The sequence below is a fragment of the Myotis nattereri genome (assembly GCF_964212035.1).
Source record: "Myotis nattereri genome assembly, chromosome: 5".
Classification (NCBI taxonomy): Eukaryota; Metazoa; Chordata; class Mammalia; order Chiroptera; family Vespertilionidae; genus Myotis; species Myotis nattereri.
The window spans coordinates 26,578,641-26,596,000 of record NC_138080.1 but is presented as its reverse complement, the minus strand read 5'-3'; the positions used below and the strand labels follow the sequence as shown (position 1 = coordinate 26,596,000).

The 17,360-nt window shown below is 44.4% G+C and overlaps 1 protein-coding gene across 1 annotated transcript; it reads right to left on the bottom strand.

Annotated features, from left to right (window-relative positions):
• Window positions 1-2,981: 2,981 nt before the first annotated feature.
• On the bottom strand, window positions 2,982-4,011 carry LOC308520172 (borealin-like; the record flags this gene model as incomplete). Its single annotated transcript, XM_081092710.1, is given in 3 exon segments — window positions 2,982-3,485; window positions 3,489-3,835; window positions 3,927-4,011. Coding segments are annotated over 3 exon segments (936 nt in total).
• Between the last annotated feature and the right edge of the window lie 13,349 nt (window positions 4,012-17,360).

The window sequence follows — 17,360 nt, the reverse complement described above, 5'->3', positions numbered from 1 at the left end:
TCCCACTTGGTCATGATGTATGATCTGTCTAGTGTAATGTTGGATCCAATTTGCTAGAATTTTGTTGAGGGTTTTAGCATCTATGTTCATCAGGGATATTGGCCTATAATTCTCTTTCTTTGTAGTGTCTTTATCTGGTTTGGGGATTAGGATAATGCTGGCTTCATAGAAAGAGCTTGGAAGTGTGCCTTCCTCTTGAATTTTTTGGAATAGTCTGAGAAGGATAGGTTTTAGTTCTTTGAATGTTTGGTAAATTCATGTGAAGCCATGTGGTCCTCGGCTTTTGTTTGCTGGAAGATTTTAATGACTGCTTCAATTTCCTCCTTAGTTATTGGCCTGTTGAGATATTTTTATTCTTCTTGTTTGAGTTTTGAAAGGTTGTGTTTTTCTCAAAATATGTCCATTTACTCTCAGTTGTTTATTTGTTGGAATAGAGTTATTCATAGTATTTTTTTTTACAATCTTTTGTATTTCTGTGGAGTCTGTTGTTATTTCACCTCTTTCATTTCTGATTTTGTTTAATTGGGTCCTCTCTCTTTGCTTGTTGGTGAGCCTGGGTAGAGGTTCATTGTTAAGGGCCCTTAGAATACACTTGGCTTAACTTACGTCAGCTGGATTCAGTGACGTAAAAGCCACGCCCTGGAGGCAGGGCAAAAGCCACGCCCTGGAGGCAGGACCAGTCAAAGACTGGACGCCACCCAGTCTGACTCTCCGGCCCAGTGTTAAGGGGATGAATCTCATGATGTCAAAGGCCCACCCAGATGTGATGTAACTTCCTGTAATTTGAGTATTTAATAAATCAGCTTTTGGAGCTGGCTCTCTCTGTGTCTGTCCCTCCAGAGGGCAGGCACCACACCCAGCCCAAGATTTTAATCTATTTTATGTCTGTCTTTCATTATTCTTTAATCCTGAAAGCACCTCCTACTTGCATGTACTGGTTCATCTCCCCCTCCGGGCAGGATGCAGAGAGGAGACCACAGCCCCAACGCGCCCGGTATAATTCATCAATCTTGTGTACCCTTTCAAAAAACCAGCTCTTGGTTTCATTGATCTTTTGTATTTTTTGTCTCTATTTAATTTATTTCTGCTCTGATCTTTTTTATCTCCTTCCTTCTGCCCACTCTGGGGTTTTCTTGTTGCTCTCTAATTCTTTAAGTTGTAGAGTTAGATAATTTATTACAAATTTTTATTGTTTTTTGAGGTAGGTCTGTAATGCTGTGAACTTCCCTCTCAGGACTGCTTTCACTGTGTCCCATAGGTTTTGGATTCTTGTGTTGTCATTGACATTCATTTCAAGGATGTTTTTAATTTCTTCTTTGATCTCTTTGGTAACCCAATCATTGTTTAATAGCGTGCTATTCAGCCTCCAAGTGTTTGAATTTTGTTGATTGTTTTTATTGTAGTTGATTTCTCATTTTATGTCGTTGAGATCTGAGAAGATGCTTGATATGATTACAATCTTCTTCAATTTGGAGAGACTTTTCCTAGGACCCAATATGTGGTCTATCTTTGAAAATGTCCCATGTGCACTTGAGAAGACTGTATGTTCTGTAGCTCCCTAAGCTAGGCCCTGTGCTGTGAGGCATTCACTCAGTGTCTGGCTCCAGCACGTTCCAGGCCAAGTTTAGCTCAGCCTCTGATGCCTGCTCTGGAAAGCACTATATAGCTAAGAAACTAAAAGTCCTGCCCCCTTACTTTATTCTTTTTTTTTTTTTTTTAACAAACACACAGTTTATTGAAAACAGGTACCTTTCAGGAGCTCTTAGAAGTCAGATTAGAGATACCGTTACTCAGGAAAACAGTATGTACAAAAAGTCCCAGGAAAGGGAGCATAAAACAACTCAAATACAACTTAGACAGGACTGGGTTACTAGGATGGTCATGTCGCAAAATACAAAGTACAGCAAAGAGACACACATGAGAAAACAGTGGCCCCCAAGCCTGGGGTGGGAACTGTTCCCATATTCTTGGACCACATCCCATGATTCTTTGGGGCAGAGGCACTGGCTGGCACACAGGGATTTCAGTGCTAAGGAACTAGTCCGGCCCAGGGCACAGGCCAAACATGTGGAATGAGGTGACCAGGCCAGTTACACCTGCTCCCTCAATGAAGCCAGTAAGAGAAGCGCTCTCTGCAGTCTACAGACCTGGCAGGGACCACAGGGCCACAGAGAACTTAGAGAGTTCCTCTGTGTCAGTCACATAAAATCCCAGACTAATCTCAGCCCTCTGATTCCCTTACCCAAATCCCCACTAGCTGGAGAGGTAGAGGAGGAAGACATGGAAACTGCCTTCACACCAATTTTTGGTCTTCGGTCGAGATAAATACAAAACACCATTCCATAAGTCAGCCTGAAAACCACTGGCACAGCAGGTGAGATTCCACAGGAGGAGGGGATGGGCCTGGGAGGGGCGGTGTGTTCTGCTGTGGTCACTGCTGGGACAGGTCCTGACTCGCTGTCCTGGCCCCATTTGTACAGTTCCTCCCAGCGCTCTGGATCTGCCCTCTCGTGGCCCAGAACTCAATTCTCTGAGCCCAAACTCCCAGCCTCAAGCATACAGAGTGGAAACACCAGATGCACAGGGTTCTCAGGCGAGGATGAGTAGACAGTCTGCCCAAGAACATGAGTGAGGTCCTTCCATGCCACCTCCACTGGAGTTAGGGCAGGGCAAAGAGGATGCTGAGTCCCAGGAGGCAGAAAGCGGCAGCTCTGAGAGCAGGAAGAACTCAGCAGGGAGAAGGACAGGAAGTTTTGATTGCATGGATGCAGCGGGCAGTGTCTTTGGAAGGTGTGAATAGTAAAACTCTGTCTAACAGATGAGGGAACCGTGTCTCCCCACGTCCCGAATTCTCCAAGAGAACACCACTTCCTGCTCTAGAACATCACACTCAAATAGACAATAAGCTTGAAGGGAAGAAGGTCCCAGAAATGCCCACTGAAGATCCATCCTGTCAAGTTTGGCTTCCTGGAATAGTAGCCTCATTTGTGAGTCCGTATGCTGCTGCAGATTTGGGCAAGACGGCTGGACAGCTGCTTAATGTTCCCCAAGGCCTCTGGATCCAGTTGTGCAATATCGACCCTCTTCAAGTCACTGGCCAGTAATCGCATTCTCTCTCCGCCTCCCACTGGCACAGTGAGGAAAATCTCTTTGCTGTCGGCCAGAGGGCTGCCGTTCACTGAGACATTGTAGATCCGCTCTCTGGCTGCTGGAGTTCGCAGACCTGGGGTCTTGAAGACCCTTGAGTCAAATCTGGGCGTCAGGCCTGGAGTTGGTTTTACCAGGGACAGCTCCATTCGGCCCACAGCTGGGGTAACAGTGTTATAACTGCTTGACCTTTTGCTTTTGCCTTTTCCTTGTATGGACTGCATTCTTTTCCTGGATGGAGGGCACCTTTTGACTTTGGCAGTTTTAAGTTTCTTATTTTTATTTTCTTCTTCTTCTTCATCTTCTTCTTCTTCCACTTTCATTTCATTCATTACCTTTCATGTTCTGGTAGATTTCAGGGGTGTCTGAATAGCTTTTGCTGTTAGCTTGTTTATTTCTGTGATATCCAGGTCAGCCGTTGCTGCCTCCTCCAGGGCCTGCTTGTTTCCTCCAAGGGCGAAGTAGTCGAGGCAGTTCATCTCGCGCAGCGCCTTGGGGAGCCGCAGGATCTCGATGTTGTACAAGTTATCCATCTCCTTGAGGATGTTCAGCCCGTCTGACAGAATTTGCTTGGATCGTATTTGCACTTCCCGGTCGAAGTCCTTAAGAAAGGAGGCGAGCTTCCGGTCCCGTAACAAGTTGGTCTTGGTCACCCGACGGCTGCCCTTCCTAGCCGGGGCCGTGGCGCCTCAGTGGCAGCTGCGGATCCCAAAACAAGGGGAAAACCTCGCCGCTCAAGCAGCAGGGGAGCGGTTCTGGGGCTACCAAAGACGTGCGACCGCTGTCACGAAATTCTCCCTTTACTTTATTCTTGGGCTCTCCTCCAGGACCTGGAACTGACCCTGGAGGGATCCAGACCACCATTCTTAACCCACTCCCAACAAGTTGCTTCTGAGTCAGGCCAAGGTGGGGGTCTCCCACTCTGGGCTCATCCTTGTGTCCTATATTACATGGAAATGCCTCTCAGATTTGAGCAACAGAAGTCAGGTGACTAGGATGGATGCTTGGGAATAAGATGATTTGGTTCTCACCCAGCAGGAAACTCAGTGAGAGCTGAAGGCCTGGGGTGAATAGTTAGCTCAGTTGTTTGGTCTAGAATGGGGCTGTGGTCGGGTACGGACAACCTTCAGGGCCGTTTATTCCACAGTGAGGCCTCCACCTTGGCCCCAGCACCTCAGCTCAGCTACAGACTGGGGCCACAGGGGCCTTCCTGGATTCTGGAGTTCATATTTCAGGCCGTCTTTTTATTTTTAATTTCTTTATTGATTAAAGTATTACATATGTGTCCTTATCACCCCATTGCCCTCCTGACCCCCCTGCTCATGCCCTCACCCCCTGTTGTCAGTGTCCATTGGTTAGGCTTATATGCACGCATACAAGTTTTTTGGTTGATATCTCCCACTTACCCCTCCCCTCCCCTGCCTTCCCTCTGAGGTTCGACAGTCTGATCGATGCTTCTCTGTCTCTGGATCTGTTTTTGTTCATCACTTTATGTTGTTCATTATATTCCATAAATGATTGAGATCATGTGATATTTATCTTTCCCTGACTGGCTTATTTCACTTAGCATAATGCTCCCCAGTTCCATCCATGCTGTTGCAAATGGTAAGAATTCCTTCTTTTTTACTGCAGAGTAGTATTCCATTGTGTATATGTACCACTGTTTTTTAATACACTCATCTGCTGATGGGTTCTTCGGCTGTTTCCAAATCTTAGCTATTGTAAATTGTGCTGCTGTGAACATAGTGGTGCATATATCCTTTCTGATTTGTGTTTCTGTTTTCTTGGGATATATTCCTAGAAGTGGGATCACTTGGTCAAATGGGAGTTCCATTTTTAGTTTTTTGAGGAAACTCCATACTGTTTTGCACAGTAGTGGCACCAGTCTGCATTCCCACCAGCAGTGCAAGAGGGTTCCTTTTTCTCTGCATCCTCACCAGCATTTGTCATTTGTTGATTTGTTGATGGTAGCCATTCCGACAGGTGTGAGGTGGTACCACATTGTTGTTTTGATTTGATCTCTCAGATAATTAGTTACTTTGAGCATGTTTTCATATGTCTCTTGGTTCAGGCTGTCTTCTGCTCTTTTTTTACCCCAGGCCCAGGGAAACCCACTGTGACCCAGCCTAGAGATGACTGAACCAGCGGCCAGCTGGACTGTAAATGCAGGGAACTTAGCACAGGAATCCTTCAAGTCCAAGTCAAAATCAGAAAATGCACCAGGAATAACACAGTGTATGGTCTGAAGGTCACGTCACATAGAGAAGGGACAGGGTGAGTGTCCCTGCCCAGGTCCCTCCTCCCTGTGGCTTGGACTGAGCTCCTCCTAACCACTACTCCCCATGCATCCACGGGAACCCAGGGGCAGATGGCAAAGTAGCTAGTTCTGCTGCTCAAGTTTCTTTAGAGAAGACATAGCGAGGGCTGGGCTGAACCTTCCTGTGCCCACAGAGGAAACTCTAATGGACCAAGGTGAGATGGAGTCAAACATCCTTGTGAAACAGCCGGCAGGGGATGAGGACACAGAAAATCGGTCTTCCTCAGAGACAGCCCAGACGGACTCAGCCCCAACACACCCCATCAGCCTCTGCAGTCTCCTTGACCAATGACAGTCTCAAATCTACTTGGTTTCCTTGAGACACAGGGAGCTCACTCACGCCAGTCAGCCCCGCCAAGGTTGGGTGAGCTTTTAAGTTCAAGGAAGTTCTCCTGGAAGGGAGCTAATATCCAACTGCACAGGACAATTCCTGTGGAATTGGTTCTCTCTTTGTGTCCATGAAAAACGTGTCCTCCCTCCAGCCTCAGTGAGGGCACAAGTGTTTCACACATACAGTGTCTGGCACGTTGAGGAGAATTAATGTTGAATGAAGGAAAATATATTTAAAATTCACGACAAAAAAAAATTGTTCTTAACAATTTCCTGACAAAATGTCACGACCTCCCATGTTTTACTTCTGCCATTATTTTCTGATAAACATGAGGAAGTGTCTGCGGGGATCCACGGGATGTGGGATTAAATCCTGGCCTTGTCCTTGAACAATTGTGTGAACTTGAAAGTGTGGCTTTATTGCTGTGTCTCAATTTCTTTGGTAAAATCTATAAACTGAGGATTGTGTTTGGACATTAAAGTGAATACCTCTCTTGAAATGGGGTTGGGCAAATGTTAACTATCATTACCATCATCTTCATCAAATTAGGATTGTGGTACCCCTCTTTGTGGTTCTCAACTGTGTATGTGACAGTTGAGTTTTAACCATTGTTATTGGGGCGGGGGTGGGGAGGCGATGAGGGGGGGAATCGGGAAACTCCTACCATGAGAAGGAAAACCAGAGGTAGGAAAGCAAACTGGTGAAGCCCTGTGTTGCTGAGCTGGGATGGATGAATTGGTTCCTATTTTACTTATGAGGAAGGAGAGGGGTGATGTTTCCTTGAGTCTCCATTTAAGACACACAGTCATAGCTCTTTACTGAGAGGAGGACCAGGGCAAAGTGCAGGCAAAAAGCTAACATGTAGATAGAGGAGAATTTAGTTACAAAAATGGTCAACGATGAAGGTGTAAATAAGTCCAGAGAGCAATGCATCAATGAATCGGCTGTCAGACCTGGTGAAACCCAGGAGCTAATGACACTGACCTGATTGCACTTCTCTCAGGAGTGGAGAGGTCCAGGATGCATGCAATGAATAAAAACCCAAGTCAAGAGGAAGGATTGTAAATCCCTGACTTCTTTATGGGTTCCAGCATTTACCATGCTGGAACTCTGGGTGTGATTGGTCCCTTGTAACCAGGTAACTGCGGAACGTGTTCTGATTGGCTGGCAGCAGCCAGGACAACAGACTTCAGTTGAGAAGCAACTGTGGCAGGAGAAGGAGCTTTGGCTGTGCTCTCTTCCGACTGTGGTTGTAGCTCTCAGCGCTTGTCGGATCCCGATCCGTTTTCAACAAGTCGTGTTGGTTGCTGTCCTCACAAACGAGTCATCCAGAGAGGTGCAGTTTCGGGGGGTGGCTGGGCCCTGAGCCCCACCTAGGGCCAGGCAGCCCAGAGGCCAAGCAAACAGTGGGTGAGCCCTACCTGCTTGTGCGGTGAAGCCTTGGGGCTGCCTGCAGGCCTAGCCTTCCTTGGGGGGAGCGACTGCTGAGGGTTGTGGGTGGGGGGTGGTGGGGAGCGGGGTGTGAGCGAATCAGCAACACCAGGGAGGAGAGGAGGTGAACCATGGGCAACTCCAAGAGTTGCTGCCTGAAGGCCAATCCCAGGCCCAGTGCCAGCCCCAAGCTGGGTCGGGGCTCCAGGCGCGTTAAGTCAAAGCGTGAGTCTGAGGCTCATGAGGCGGCTGCTAGGGACACAGGGGCAGTAGAAACAGTGCCTGCTGCCCCGAAGTCTGAGTCAACTTCCGGAGCCCTCAAGCGCCACCACCTGAAGAACACCAGCGCCCCGGTGACGCCCCAAGGTAAGAAGCAGCAATTCCCTTCTGCTCTTTGGGGTACCTTTGTCCTCCACTGCCCCCACAGTCCCCTGGGAGGGACTCACCGCCTGGGGCTCCTTCCAGCTGGAGCCAGCTTTCCTAGGGATGGGCACCTGGTCCCCACCCCTGCTGCTTTCCCCTTTGCGGCCGGATGTGTTTCCCTCTTTACTACCTGAGCAGCAAGGTCGGATTTTGAGCCTCCTGCTTGCCTGCTGACCTTCCTCAATGCTTTGTTCAGTTGAGTTTACCTGCTGGAAAGGCCACACATGACCAGGTGTTTCAGTTGATTAGGACAGAAGTACAAGGAATGAGGGTTCCATTGTATTGGAAGTGATGCCGCACAATAAAGCATGGGGTGTCCTGTGTGTGTGTTTTTCTTGTTTTAAGCTAATCGCTTTTGGTTAGGATGGCTGTGTTTCTCAGTTCCTTCCAGAGCCATGGGTGCCTCACAGTAGAGTGGAGACAGTAAAGGAAAAGCTACGCCCTGGCCCTCTCTTCACTCAGACGGGACTGTTTCTGTGGTGCCCATCCCACACCATAGGAGGCAGTGTGGGAATCAGTACAGCCAAGACCCTATTCAGAGCTTTCAGTCTTCTTCTGGCCTTTGTGAGAGCAAAATGACGCTGGGTGCTGTAGACATGTGCAATTAAGGTTACCATGCTCGTTTTCTTTTTAAAAATATTTTTAAAAAATAGTTTATTAAAACCTAACTGGTTTGGCTCAGTGGATAGAGCATTGGCCTGCACTTAAGGGTCCTGGGTCCAATTCCAGTCAAGGGCACATACCTCGGTTGCAGGCTTCCCCCCAGCCTGGGCCCTGGTCAGGGCTTGTGCAGGAGACAACCAATTGATGTGTTTCCCTCACATTGATGTTTCTCTCTGTCTTTCCCTCTCTCTCCCACTCTCTCTAAAAAGCAACAGAAAAAATATCCTTGGGTGAGGATTAAAAAAAAGAAAGAAAAAAAAATAGATTATTGATTTTGGGAGGGAGAGGGAGAGAGAGAAAATATTGATGTGAGAGAGTAACATGGATCTGCTGGGTCCTGCACATCCCCCTGCCCCCTCCCCCCCGCCCCCGCCAGCAGGGACTGAGCGGAAACACAGGCATGTGCCCTTGACCGGGAATGAAACTGGCAACTTTTTGGTGCAGGGGACGATGCCCAACAAACTGTGCAACACCAGCCAGGGCTACTAAAGCAGCACTCATTTTAAAATGTACATTTAAATAGGTTACTTGCCAATTGAGTACAGACCCATTGGTTTTTAGTGAGGTATTTTGGTTGATTACCAAAAAGTGGTTCTGGACATTTCCAGGGAGGCTCATGAGCCTGGGGACTAGGGCCTGGCCAGAAACTGGTTCTCAGAGCGTCAACTCTTAGATTCTGGTGGTTCAAGTGAGGTGGGTATAAATGTACAATCAGACACCACTACTGGGTAGAGGTTCAGATCTGCTACAGGTAAACTTCTTCATCAGCTTCGTTTCTCACCTGGTCTGAATTGATTTGCCCTTTTCTTCTGTACATGGAGAGCCTTTCATTTGTGCCAAATATAGGTGATATGTTGGGTCAAAAAGTAAAACTAAGTTTTTAGATTTTGCTTTAAGGGGCTCATCTTTCCAGGTATTCCAAATTATAAATTTTGTTGTAAAGTATTTAAAATGGAAGAAAATTTTGCTCATTGTATATGTGGTAGTTTCTCAGATAACAAACCCCCGTTATTTTCTATGGCATTTGTATCAGAATTGATCAGTTAATTTGTTTTTTCTTAGAACAAGACAAGAGGAAGAACAATGATGTAAGTAAACAGTTGAAGAGTTAAGTAAGAAATTAATAGTTTGATATAAAAGTTGTCTGCTGTGATTCCTAACAACTATAATGGACAGATACCAGTAGCATGGACCTCATTTGTAGGTGTTCTCAACCTCCTCTCTTTTCCTAATTATTCTAGATTGAAGGAGAATTTATTCCTTCAAATAGTGATACTTTTCAAAAAATCTATGGTCTGGAACTTCTGATTGATAAGGAAAAAGTGGCTTTGCAGTGAAACCATTAAAACAAGCAAAATGGTGTTTTATACAATATATGGATCTTTCTGATTATAGGCTGCTGGCATTGTTAAAATGCTCTGTATTTTAAAAGGCATCAAGTAGATTATTCCCCTGCCTGATCTCTTGTGCATTTGTGAGGAATGCTGATGGGGAAGTATGACAGCATGAAGAAAGCCATTTTCTATGACATGAGGAAGGATGGCTTATCTGCATTAGTTTTTAAAAACAACAAAACCAAGCATATTAAAGTTATTAGTATTTCCTGATATTCAAAAATGCTACTGTTATTCTCAACTATTTACAATGATTAGTTATTGGCCTTATTTTAAGGAAGAGAATTGTTAAAACATAGTTCAGGCTATGTCAGTATTTGATTATTGCTGAATTGTTGGGCTCTTTGCAAATCAATGGATACTTCTCAAATCAATGGGTACTGCTAAAGTGTGTTAAGGATAGTGTTTTCTCTAAAGGTTCTCAAACATTTTATTGTCACCTCTCCAGCACCACTGCAGACAAATTCTAAATTGTATCTGCAGTAAAATTTATCTCCCAGATGTAAATGATTTTAAAAACTTGTTGCCCTAGCTGGTTTGGCTCAGTGGATACAGCATCGGCCTGCAGACTGAGGGGTCCCAGGTTTGATTCCGGCCTAGGGCACATGCTAGGGTTGCAGGCTCAATCCCCAGTGAGGGCCGTGCAGGAGGCAGCCAATCAAAGATTCTCAGTCATCATTGATGTTTCTAGCTCTCTATTCCTCTATCTTCCTCTCTGAAATAAATAAAAAATATTTTTAAAAAAACTTGTCAAGTACTCAAACTGCTAATCTGTCCAGGTTCTATGCTCAGCAACTGGAGGCAGGAGAGAAGTCAGAGTCCCCCCTTCCCTAGAGAAGCGTAGGTTCCTATGAGAGGGACACCCTGGAGGCAGTTGATGCCATGTGACAAGTGGTCACTCAGATGTGGGCGTGTGCAGGAGAGAAGCTGGGTGGTGTGCTGCTGGGGAGGGTATCCTGGAGGTAGGTGGGGAGGAGTGGAGCTGCTGGACAAGGAAGAAGAGGCCTTGGAAGCAGAGAGAGCAGCCTGAGGGGCAGGATGGGGGGGAGTGTCAGATGGCCAAGAGAACAGAATGAACAACATTTAGAAATGAATGGAAACCATTCTCTGGGGTTCTCGCTTGAGAAATGTAATGATAGTCTCCCTTAAACATGAATTGAGAGTTGAATTCTGAAAGCTGTTTTATCTGGTTTTGGGGAAAGTGAGGCTCAGAGAGACCTGTGGCCCCCAGCTTGTTAGCAAATGGGCAGCCCTGGCGCACACACACCTCTGACCAAACATGCTTGTTTGTCTCTTTGAATTAATATTCATTATTGGCTTTCATTTACTGTAATAAAATGGTCATGAATTTTTATTATTTAAAGCATTGCATTTAAGTGTAATAAATGAACAAGAGAAATAGGAAACCCTAGCTATGTTTGCTCTCTTAAGGAAGAAAAACACTACAGCCTAATTCTAAACGTTTTACACTATTATAAAGGGCATTTTTAATAGGGGTTAGGCAGGTTTGATGACAGGTACTTATGAAAGGGAATATTTTATAAGCCATTCCTCAAATCTCATCTGTAGAAGTTAGATTATCTACTGGGTTTACATAGAGCCGCACATGATATCACACCCAAGCAGTTCATGGACTGTAAGAAAACCCTTAATGCTTAATTGTTTGACATTTTAACCAAGAGAAAAAACAGACACTTTTATAGGTTCAGCAGACGCACGGTGACATTTCCCTCTCTTTCCCTCGACGTCAGGAATGTCCAGGGCACCTGACTAAAGGATATGGATCGTGTCCAACAGTGTTTCCCTCTGACGATACCATCAGGCAGCCGGACTTTAAAACCACCATCCAGTCGTGAGTACCACTAGGTTGCCGCAGGCTGAGTGACAGACCCCCTTCTGCTGAGAGCATCCTGCTGATCCATAGTTTCAGCCACTTTGTGGTCCTTCTCAGTAACCAGGTTAAGAAACTGGTGTCTATTATTTATTGATTTCAAGGACCTAACTATGAAATTTCATTTTCCATGTAACCATTAGAGTGGGTGGAAAAAGGGAAAACCAGTTAGCAAATATATGAAATCCCCCCCAAAATACCGTGTGTTTTTTTTCTGTTTTTAAGGCATTTTTGACCATAATGGAAAGGAGAAGTGCTTTTTATTGGGTGTTTCTATTAAAACGTATTTCTTTATGGGACATGGTCCTAAAACAGTGCACAGCACTTTGGAAGCTATTCTTGCAAGAAAGAATAGTTTCTCCCCCACTGGCACCAGAGTGTGTCTGCATTACAAGTTAATTGGATTTTGTCAGATTTTCCCATCATACATTTTTCTACACTATGTCTGTATTAAAATTTACTTTTCCTTCCTACCCCCAAAGTGGGATGTATCACATCAATCTTTAAGGAACAACTTTTCAAGCTAATTCCTTTGTAGGTAAAATTGTTCAACTGAAGTTTTAATTTAGTAGATATATATAATTTAATTATATATGTATACATATGTAAAAATACATCTTCAAGACACTGTGTCTTGTGGCCTGGTGCATGAAATTCGTGCACATTAAAAGGAGATTACTTAGAGGAAATATTTTAATATTGCTATTTGCCCTTTCTCTATAATAGAAGTGTCAGAGATGAAAGAAAATTAGTAAAATGTATATGAAAATCTTCCTCCTGTCAGAGTCAGGGGCGCACCAAGGGACCCAGAGTCAAATCCCTACTCACCCACATGCGCCTCAAAATTGCGTGAGATCCACACCCGGCCACCGCCCCCCCTTGGGCTAGGTCCAGACCCTGCCAGTCCCACCCTTGTCAAGCCCCGCGGGGTGTGCAGCCTCAGGTTCCCCCGCCCAGGCTGGAGCTGGGGGGCACGCCTTGAGGTCCCCAGCAAAGTTCCACGGGGGCTGGGACGGGGGTCGCAGCCTCAGGTCCCTGCTGATTGCTCGTTAAGGCTCTTTACGAGAACTCGGCTTCCATTGTGGCTGCAGTCATCTTTGTGGTGGTGACAGTCAATTTGCATATTCCTCTCTAATATATAGGAGATCTATAACAAAAGAAAAAGGTGAAAGAAGTAATTTTTGGAAACATAGCCATAGACAGGTTTATACTTAAGCAACCATGAACAGTGTTATGATGATGAAAAGTATTTATTAGTTGCCCAATAGCCTACCATGGGAGATGAACCTTAAAAGCACCCTAATGCCGAAACCAGTTTGGCTCAGTGATGGAGCGTCAGCCTGCGGACTGAAGGGTCCCAGGTTCAATTCTGGTCAAGGGCATGTACCTGGGTTGTGGGCACATACCCAGTAGGAGATGTGCAGAAGGCAGCTGATTGATGTTTCTCTCTCATCGATGTTTCTAACTCTCTATCCCTCTCCCTTCCTCTCTGTAAAAAATCAAATATATTTAAAAAAAACACCTTAAGATGAAAACTCTAAGCTTATTTAAGAGAGAAAATGCATAATCTGTCCAGCTTCCTGCCTCCCATGGGGTTGTCCAAGGTACATTCTCAGTGTCTGGACTATGAGGGCTGATTCTCCAGAACACGGTTTAGGAAATGCTCCCTGACAGTATTAGTATATTCACCTTTAATTGTATTTTCAGCCTGAAAAAGATAATTAGCTTTAAAAGTCATTTTCATAATGTGCCATCTTTTTGCTAATTAAATTATTAGTAACTTCTACTTTAGTTAAAAAGCAGCAAGTTCACAATTATAATAATATAACTTTCTTCTCTCACTTATAACGGTAGTTGAGATCAAATTGTGTTTCAGCAAAAGCTGAGCCCCATCTCTCTCTCAACTCCTGAGCTTTGGGACCTACTGCGTAATCACTGAACGTTTGTATTCAGCCAAGACACTAAATCCTGGAGTAAAGAATAACACCACTCAACTTTGGATGCATTCTGTACCTTCGTTTGAATTCAAAAGATTCTGATGGTACAGAATAATTCAAACGTAGTTGTAAAGGCTAGCCTTGCTCAGACAAGTAGGTTTTGTGCTTCTTTCTCCAAATTAGTCTAATTCAGGAAGTACAGTAAATTTTCATTTGCTGTCCTCCCTTTTGAAAATGGTCATTCAGAGCCACGCCCGCCCGCTTCTGCTGCAATTAGACAGATGTATGAGCTTTTTCCTCGGATGGACCCTAGATTTCAGCAGGACGCATGGAGAGGCAAACGCTTTATGCAAATTAGCATCACATCATAATTTGGCCTCAGAATGGAAACAGTTTGAACTTCTTTTTTTTTTTTTTTTTTTAAGCTATGTGGCCGAACTTCTTGATAGTAAAATACGAGGAAAACGGGTGGTGATCGGCGATCTAAAGTAAAGCCCTGTTAGGACTCAGGACCAGCGCTGCAAGGTGCTTTCACATGGGCTGGGGTGGTGCTCAGCCGCCGCCCAGCTCAGGGGACGCCCTGCTGTTTGTAACTAGTTCCCAGCCTCTGAGGACGCCATTTGCCTTCCATTTCCATCTTCAAGAACTTGAACCAGCATCTTATTAATCCTTTAAACCAGTGGTTCTCAACCTTCCTAATGCCGCGACCCTTTAATACAGTTCCTCATGTTGTGGTGACCCCCAACAATGAAATTATTTTCGTTGCTACTTCATAACTGCAATTTTGCTACTGTTATGAATGGTCATGTTAATATCTGAGATGCAGGATGTATTTTCATTGTTACAAACTGAACATAATTAAAGCATAGTGATTAATCACAACAACAAAATGTAATTATATATGTGTTTTCTGATGGTCTCAGGCGACCCCTGTAAAAGGGTCGTTCGACCCCCAAGAGGTCACGACCCACAGGTTGAGAACTGCTGCTTTAAACTCTGGGGAGAATCTTCCAGTTCCTACACTCAGATATGCATCCCTTTTATTAAAAACAAACAAACAGTGCTGATAGCAGGCAGTGTGTTTAAACTGCTTTGCAAATATGATGTATGGTAGGAATGTCTCTCAGGAGGAAACACTCAGCCCTTGGGCCAGGGATGTATCTGTTTCCGTGTTAATCAAGGGGAAGGCTAACCAGGCGCACCTGCAGCAAGATGACCTGGCGGGTCTGGTGTGGTTGGTTTTTCTGTTAGAAAGTAAAGGCCTCACAGGCCAGGCTTGTTCTTCTCTCCTCTGGGAGCGGAACCCATGATCCAGGGCAAGGAATTTGCAGGTGCTGATCCCTTCGGAATGCGCATGACCTGCCCGAGGAATCTGAGAAATGACGCCAATAAGCTGCCCTACTTTAGAGTAGTCATTCCATCTAAATATGTCAATCCTAACTTTTTTATTCTCGGATGTGATTGCTGATGTGTATATTCTTCCTTTTTCTTCTAACGGGCATCTGTATCCTTGTGGACATTTTGGAGAGAGCTTTTTCTTGGACTCTCCCATTTACAGACTCTTTCTACGCTTTCACGGTGCGGTTCCCTGCTTTTCACAGATTGCTGAGACGAATGTCTTTCTGCTTTCTTCTTATGGTAGGATGACAGCAAAAATAGCTCACTGAGCTGTCAGTTTTACCAGTTAGATAAGACACTTTCTTTATTACGGTGTCAGGGACGATCTTTTCAGGCTATTTCTCAGTTATTCTAAGAGCCAAATTTTGTAAAATGTCCATCAGGAATGTCCGTCTCAGACGCCCTTTGTGTAGCCTAGGCCTTAGGCATCCCCGCGCAGGAATGTCCCGGTTCCCAGAGCAACCGTCGCCATGGACCGACTCTCGCACATGCTTCTCAGAGGTTTGGCTTCTGCTGATGACTGGTTCTTTCTCACTGTCCACTCTGGGGACTGCTTGGTTCTGTCATATCCCCTTTGCGTTTGGTGACCTGGCAGATTCTCTCTTCCATAGCAGCTCACCTTCTCCTGGCCCCTTATATGGAGCCAGGTTTCCAATCACAGTCAAGTGGAAACAAAATTATTAAACTCAGTTCTCCTCTTCCAAAAAAAAAGAAGGAAGGAAGGAAGGAGGGAGGGAGGGAGGGAGGGAGGGAGGAAAGAAAGAAAGAAAGAAAGAAAGAAAGAAAGAAAGAAAGAAAGAAAGAAAGAAAGAAAATGGTCATTCAGTAGATTCACTATTGGTGAAGTAAGGGTTTACTGAGAAAATTCATAGAGCTAATTGAGTTTTAAGAATGATTTTGAAAAATGTGCATCATGATACATTGTTCCCAATGGGGTGCAGTCTTTACTAGAATCACTTACCCAACTTGTCTAAAAATGATTGTCTCTAAATACATGCAATTCACCACCACCCCCAACAGTCTCTCAATGTCACAACCTCTGACAAGCTGAGGAAAACTGTGAGGCATGATTACATTTAATCTACTTTGGAAATAAATGTTATTAATTTTACACTGTGAAGCATTGCGATGCGTTGTTAGCATTGCTTGTGCCAGGATAACTAAATCTACTGATGTTTTGGGCTCTTACACTTGCTACTCAATTTCCTAACAATTTTGTAAAAGTGATGTTAAACTTTTGTTGGCACAGAGCATTTTATTTAATTGTAGGAAAATAATGGAAATGTGTGTGTAGGTAGATAGTGAAATAAATCAACTGAAACACAGGCCTCACAGCTTTTTTAAAAGCACAACTACTGTATGGCTTAAATTTAAGTATGTGCACAAATACATGTAACATGTACAGGATGCAAGGTCGTATGGGTACAAGGACAGATGATGGGGGAGTGTGTACTAACATGTACAGGGTGGGGCCAAAGTAGGTGTACAGTCTCGAGTATGTGAAATAGCAAACTAGCTAAAACAAGGGCAAAGTGCGCATATGATACTGATGGGAATGAAGATTTCAAGACCACTGGGCAGCTGGGATGGTCTTCCCGCTCCACCCCCTGCCCCCAACCCATTCACAATTGTCCTCAAACCTAACATAATAAAATCAATTGTTACAATTATTTTTTCTTCCACAGCATGACTTTGTGCATATATCACATGATAAAGTACAGGTGAGTTTTAAAACCTGTATTGTTATTCTAGCTAGTAAATGTATAACATATCAAATTGAGTGTTAGGTAGTAGCTGTAGACATTTTGAAGCGAGCTGTAGAGTGCTTTTTATTATATTATGAGAGGCCCGGTGCACAGATCGTGCACAGGTAGGGTCCAGCCGGCTGGCTCCAATCAGGGCCACTTGGGCGGGGCCGGCCACAGGAGAGACCCTGGGTGCTTGGCGGGTCAGCCCTGCCTCCTGGTCAAACTCTGGTTGAACTCCTGGTCGAGGGAACAATTTGCATGTTATCCTTTTATTATATAGGATTAAAGTGAATGAATTGTTTTTGTCTTAAGACCCATAACACTTGAGTTATTGAGGATCCCAAAGAGTATTTGTTTATGTGGGTTATTTGCTATTTACTGTATTAGAAATTAAAATGGAGCTTTAAAAAATAAGTCCACTGTATTTTTAAACAGTTTTTATTGCGTTACTGAAATTCTGAGCTGGATAATCCTTTGTTGTGGCAGATTGTCTTGCCCACTACAGGGTATAATATGCAAGACAATATGAAAAATAATTATTTTCCGCACCAAAATTTGAGTGGACATGTGTCATTAATTTACATTTTTGCAAATTTTTTAAATGTCTGGCTTAATAGAAGACACCTGATTCTCATGGATATTCTGTCTGCAATCATTTATCATTACTTCAGTCATCTTAA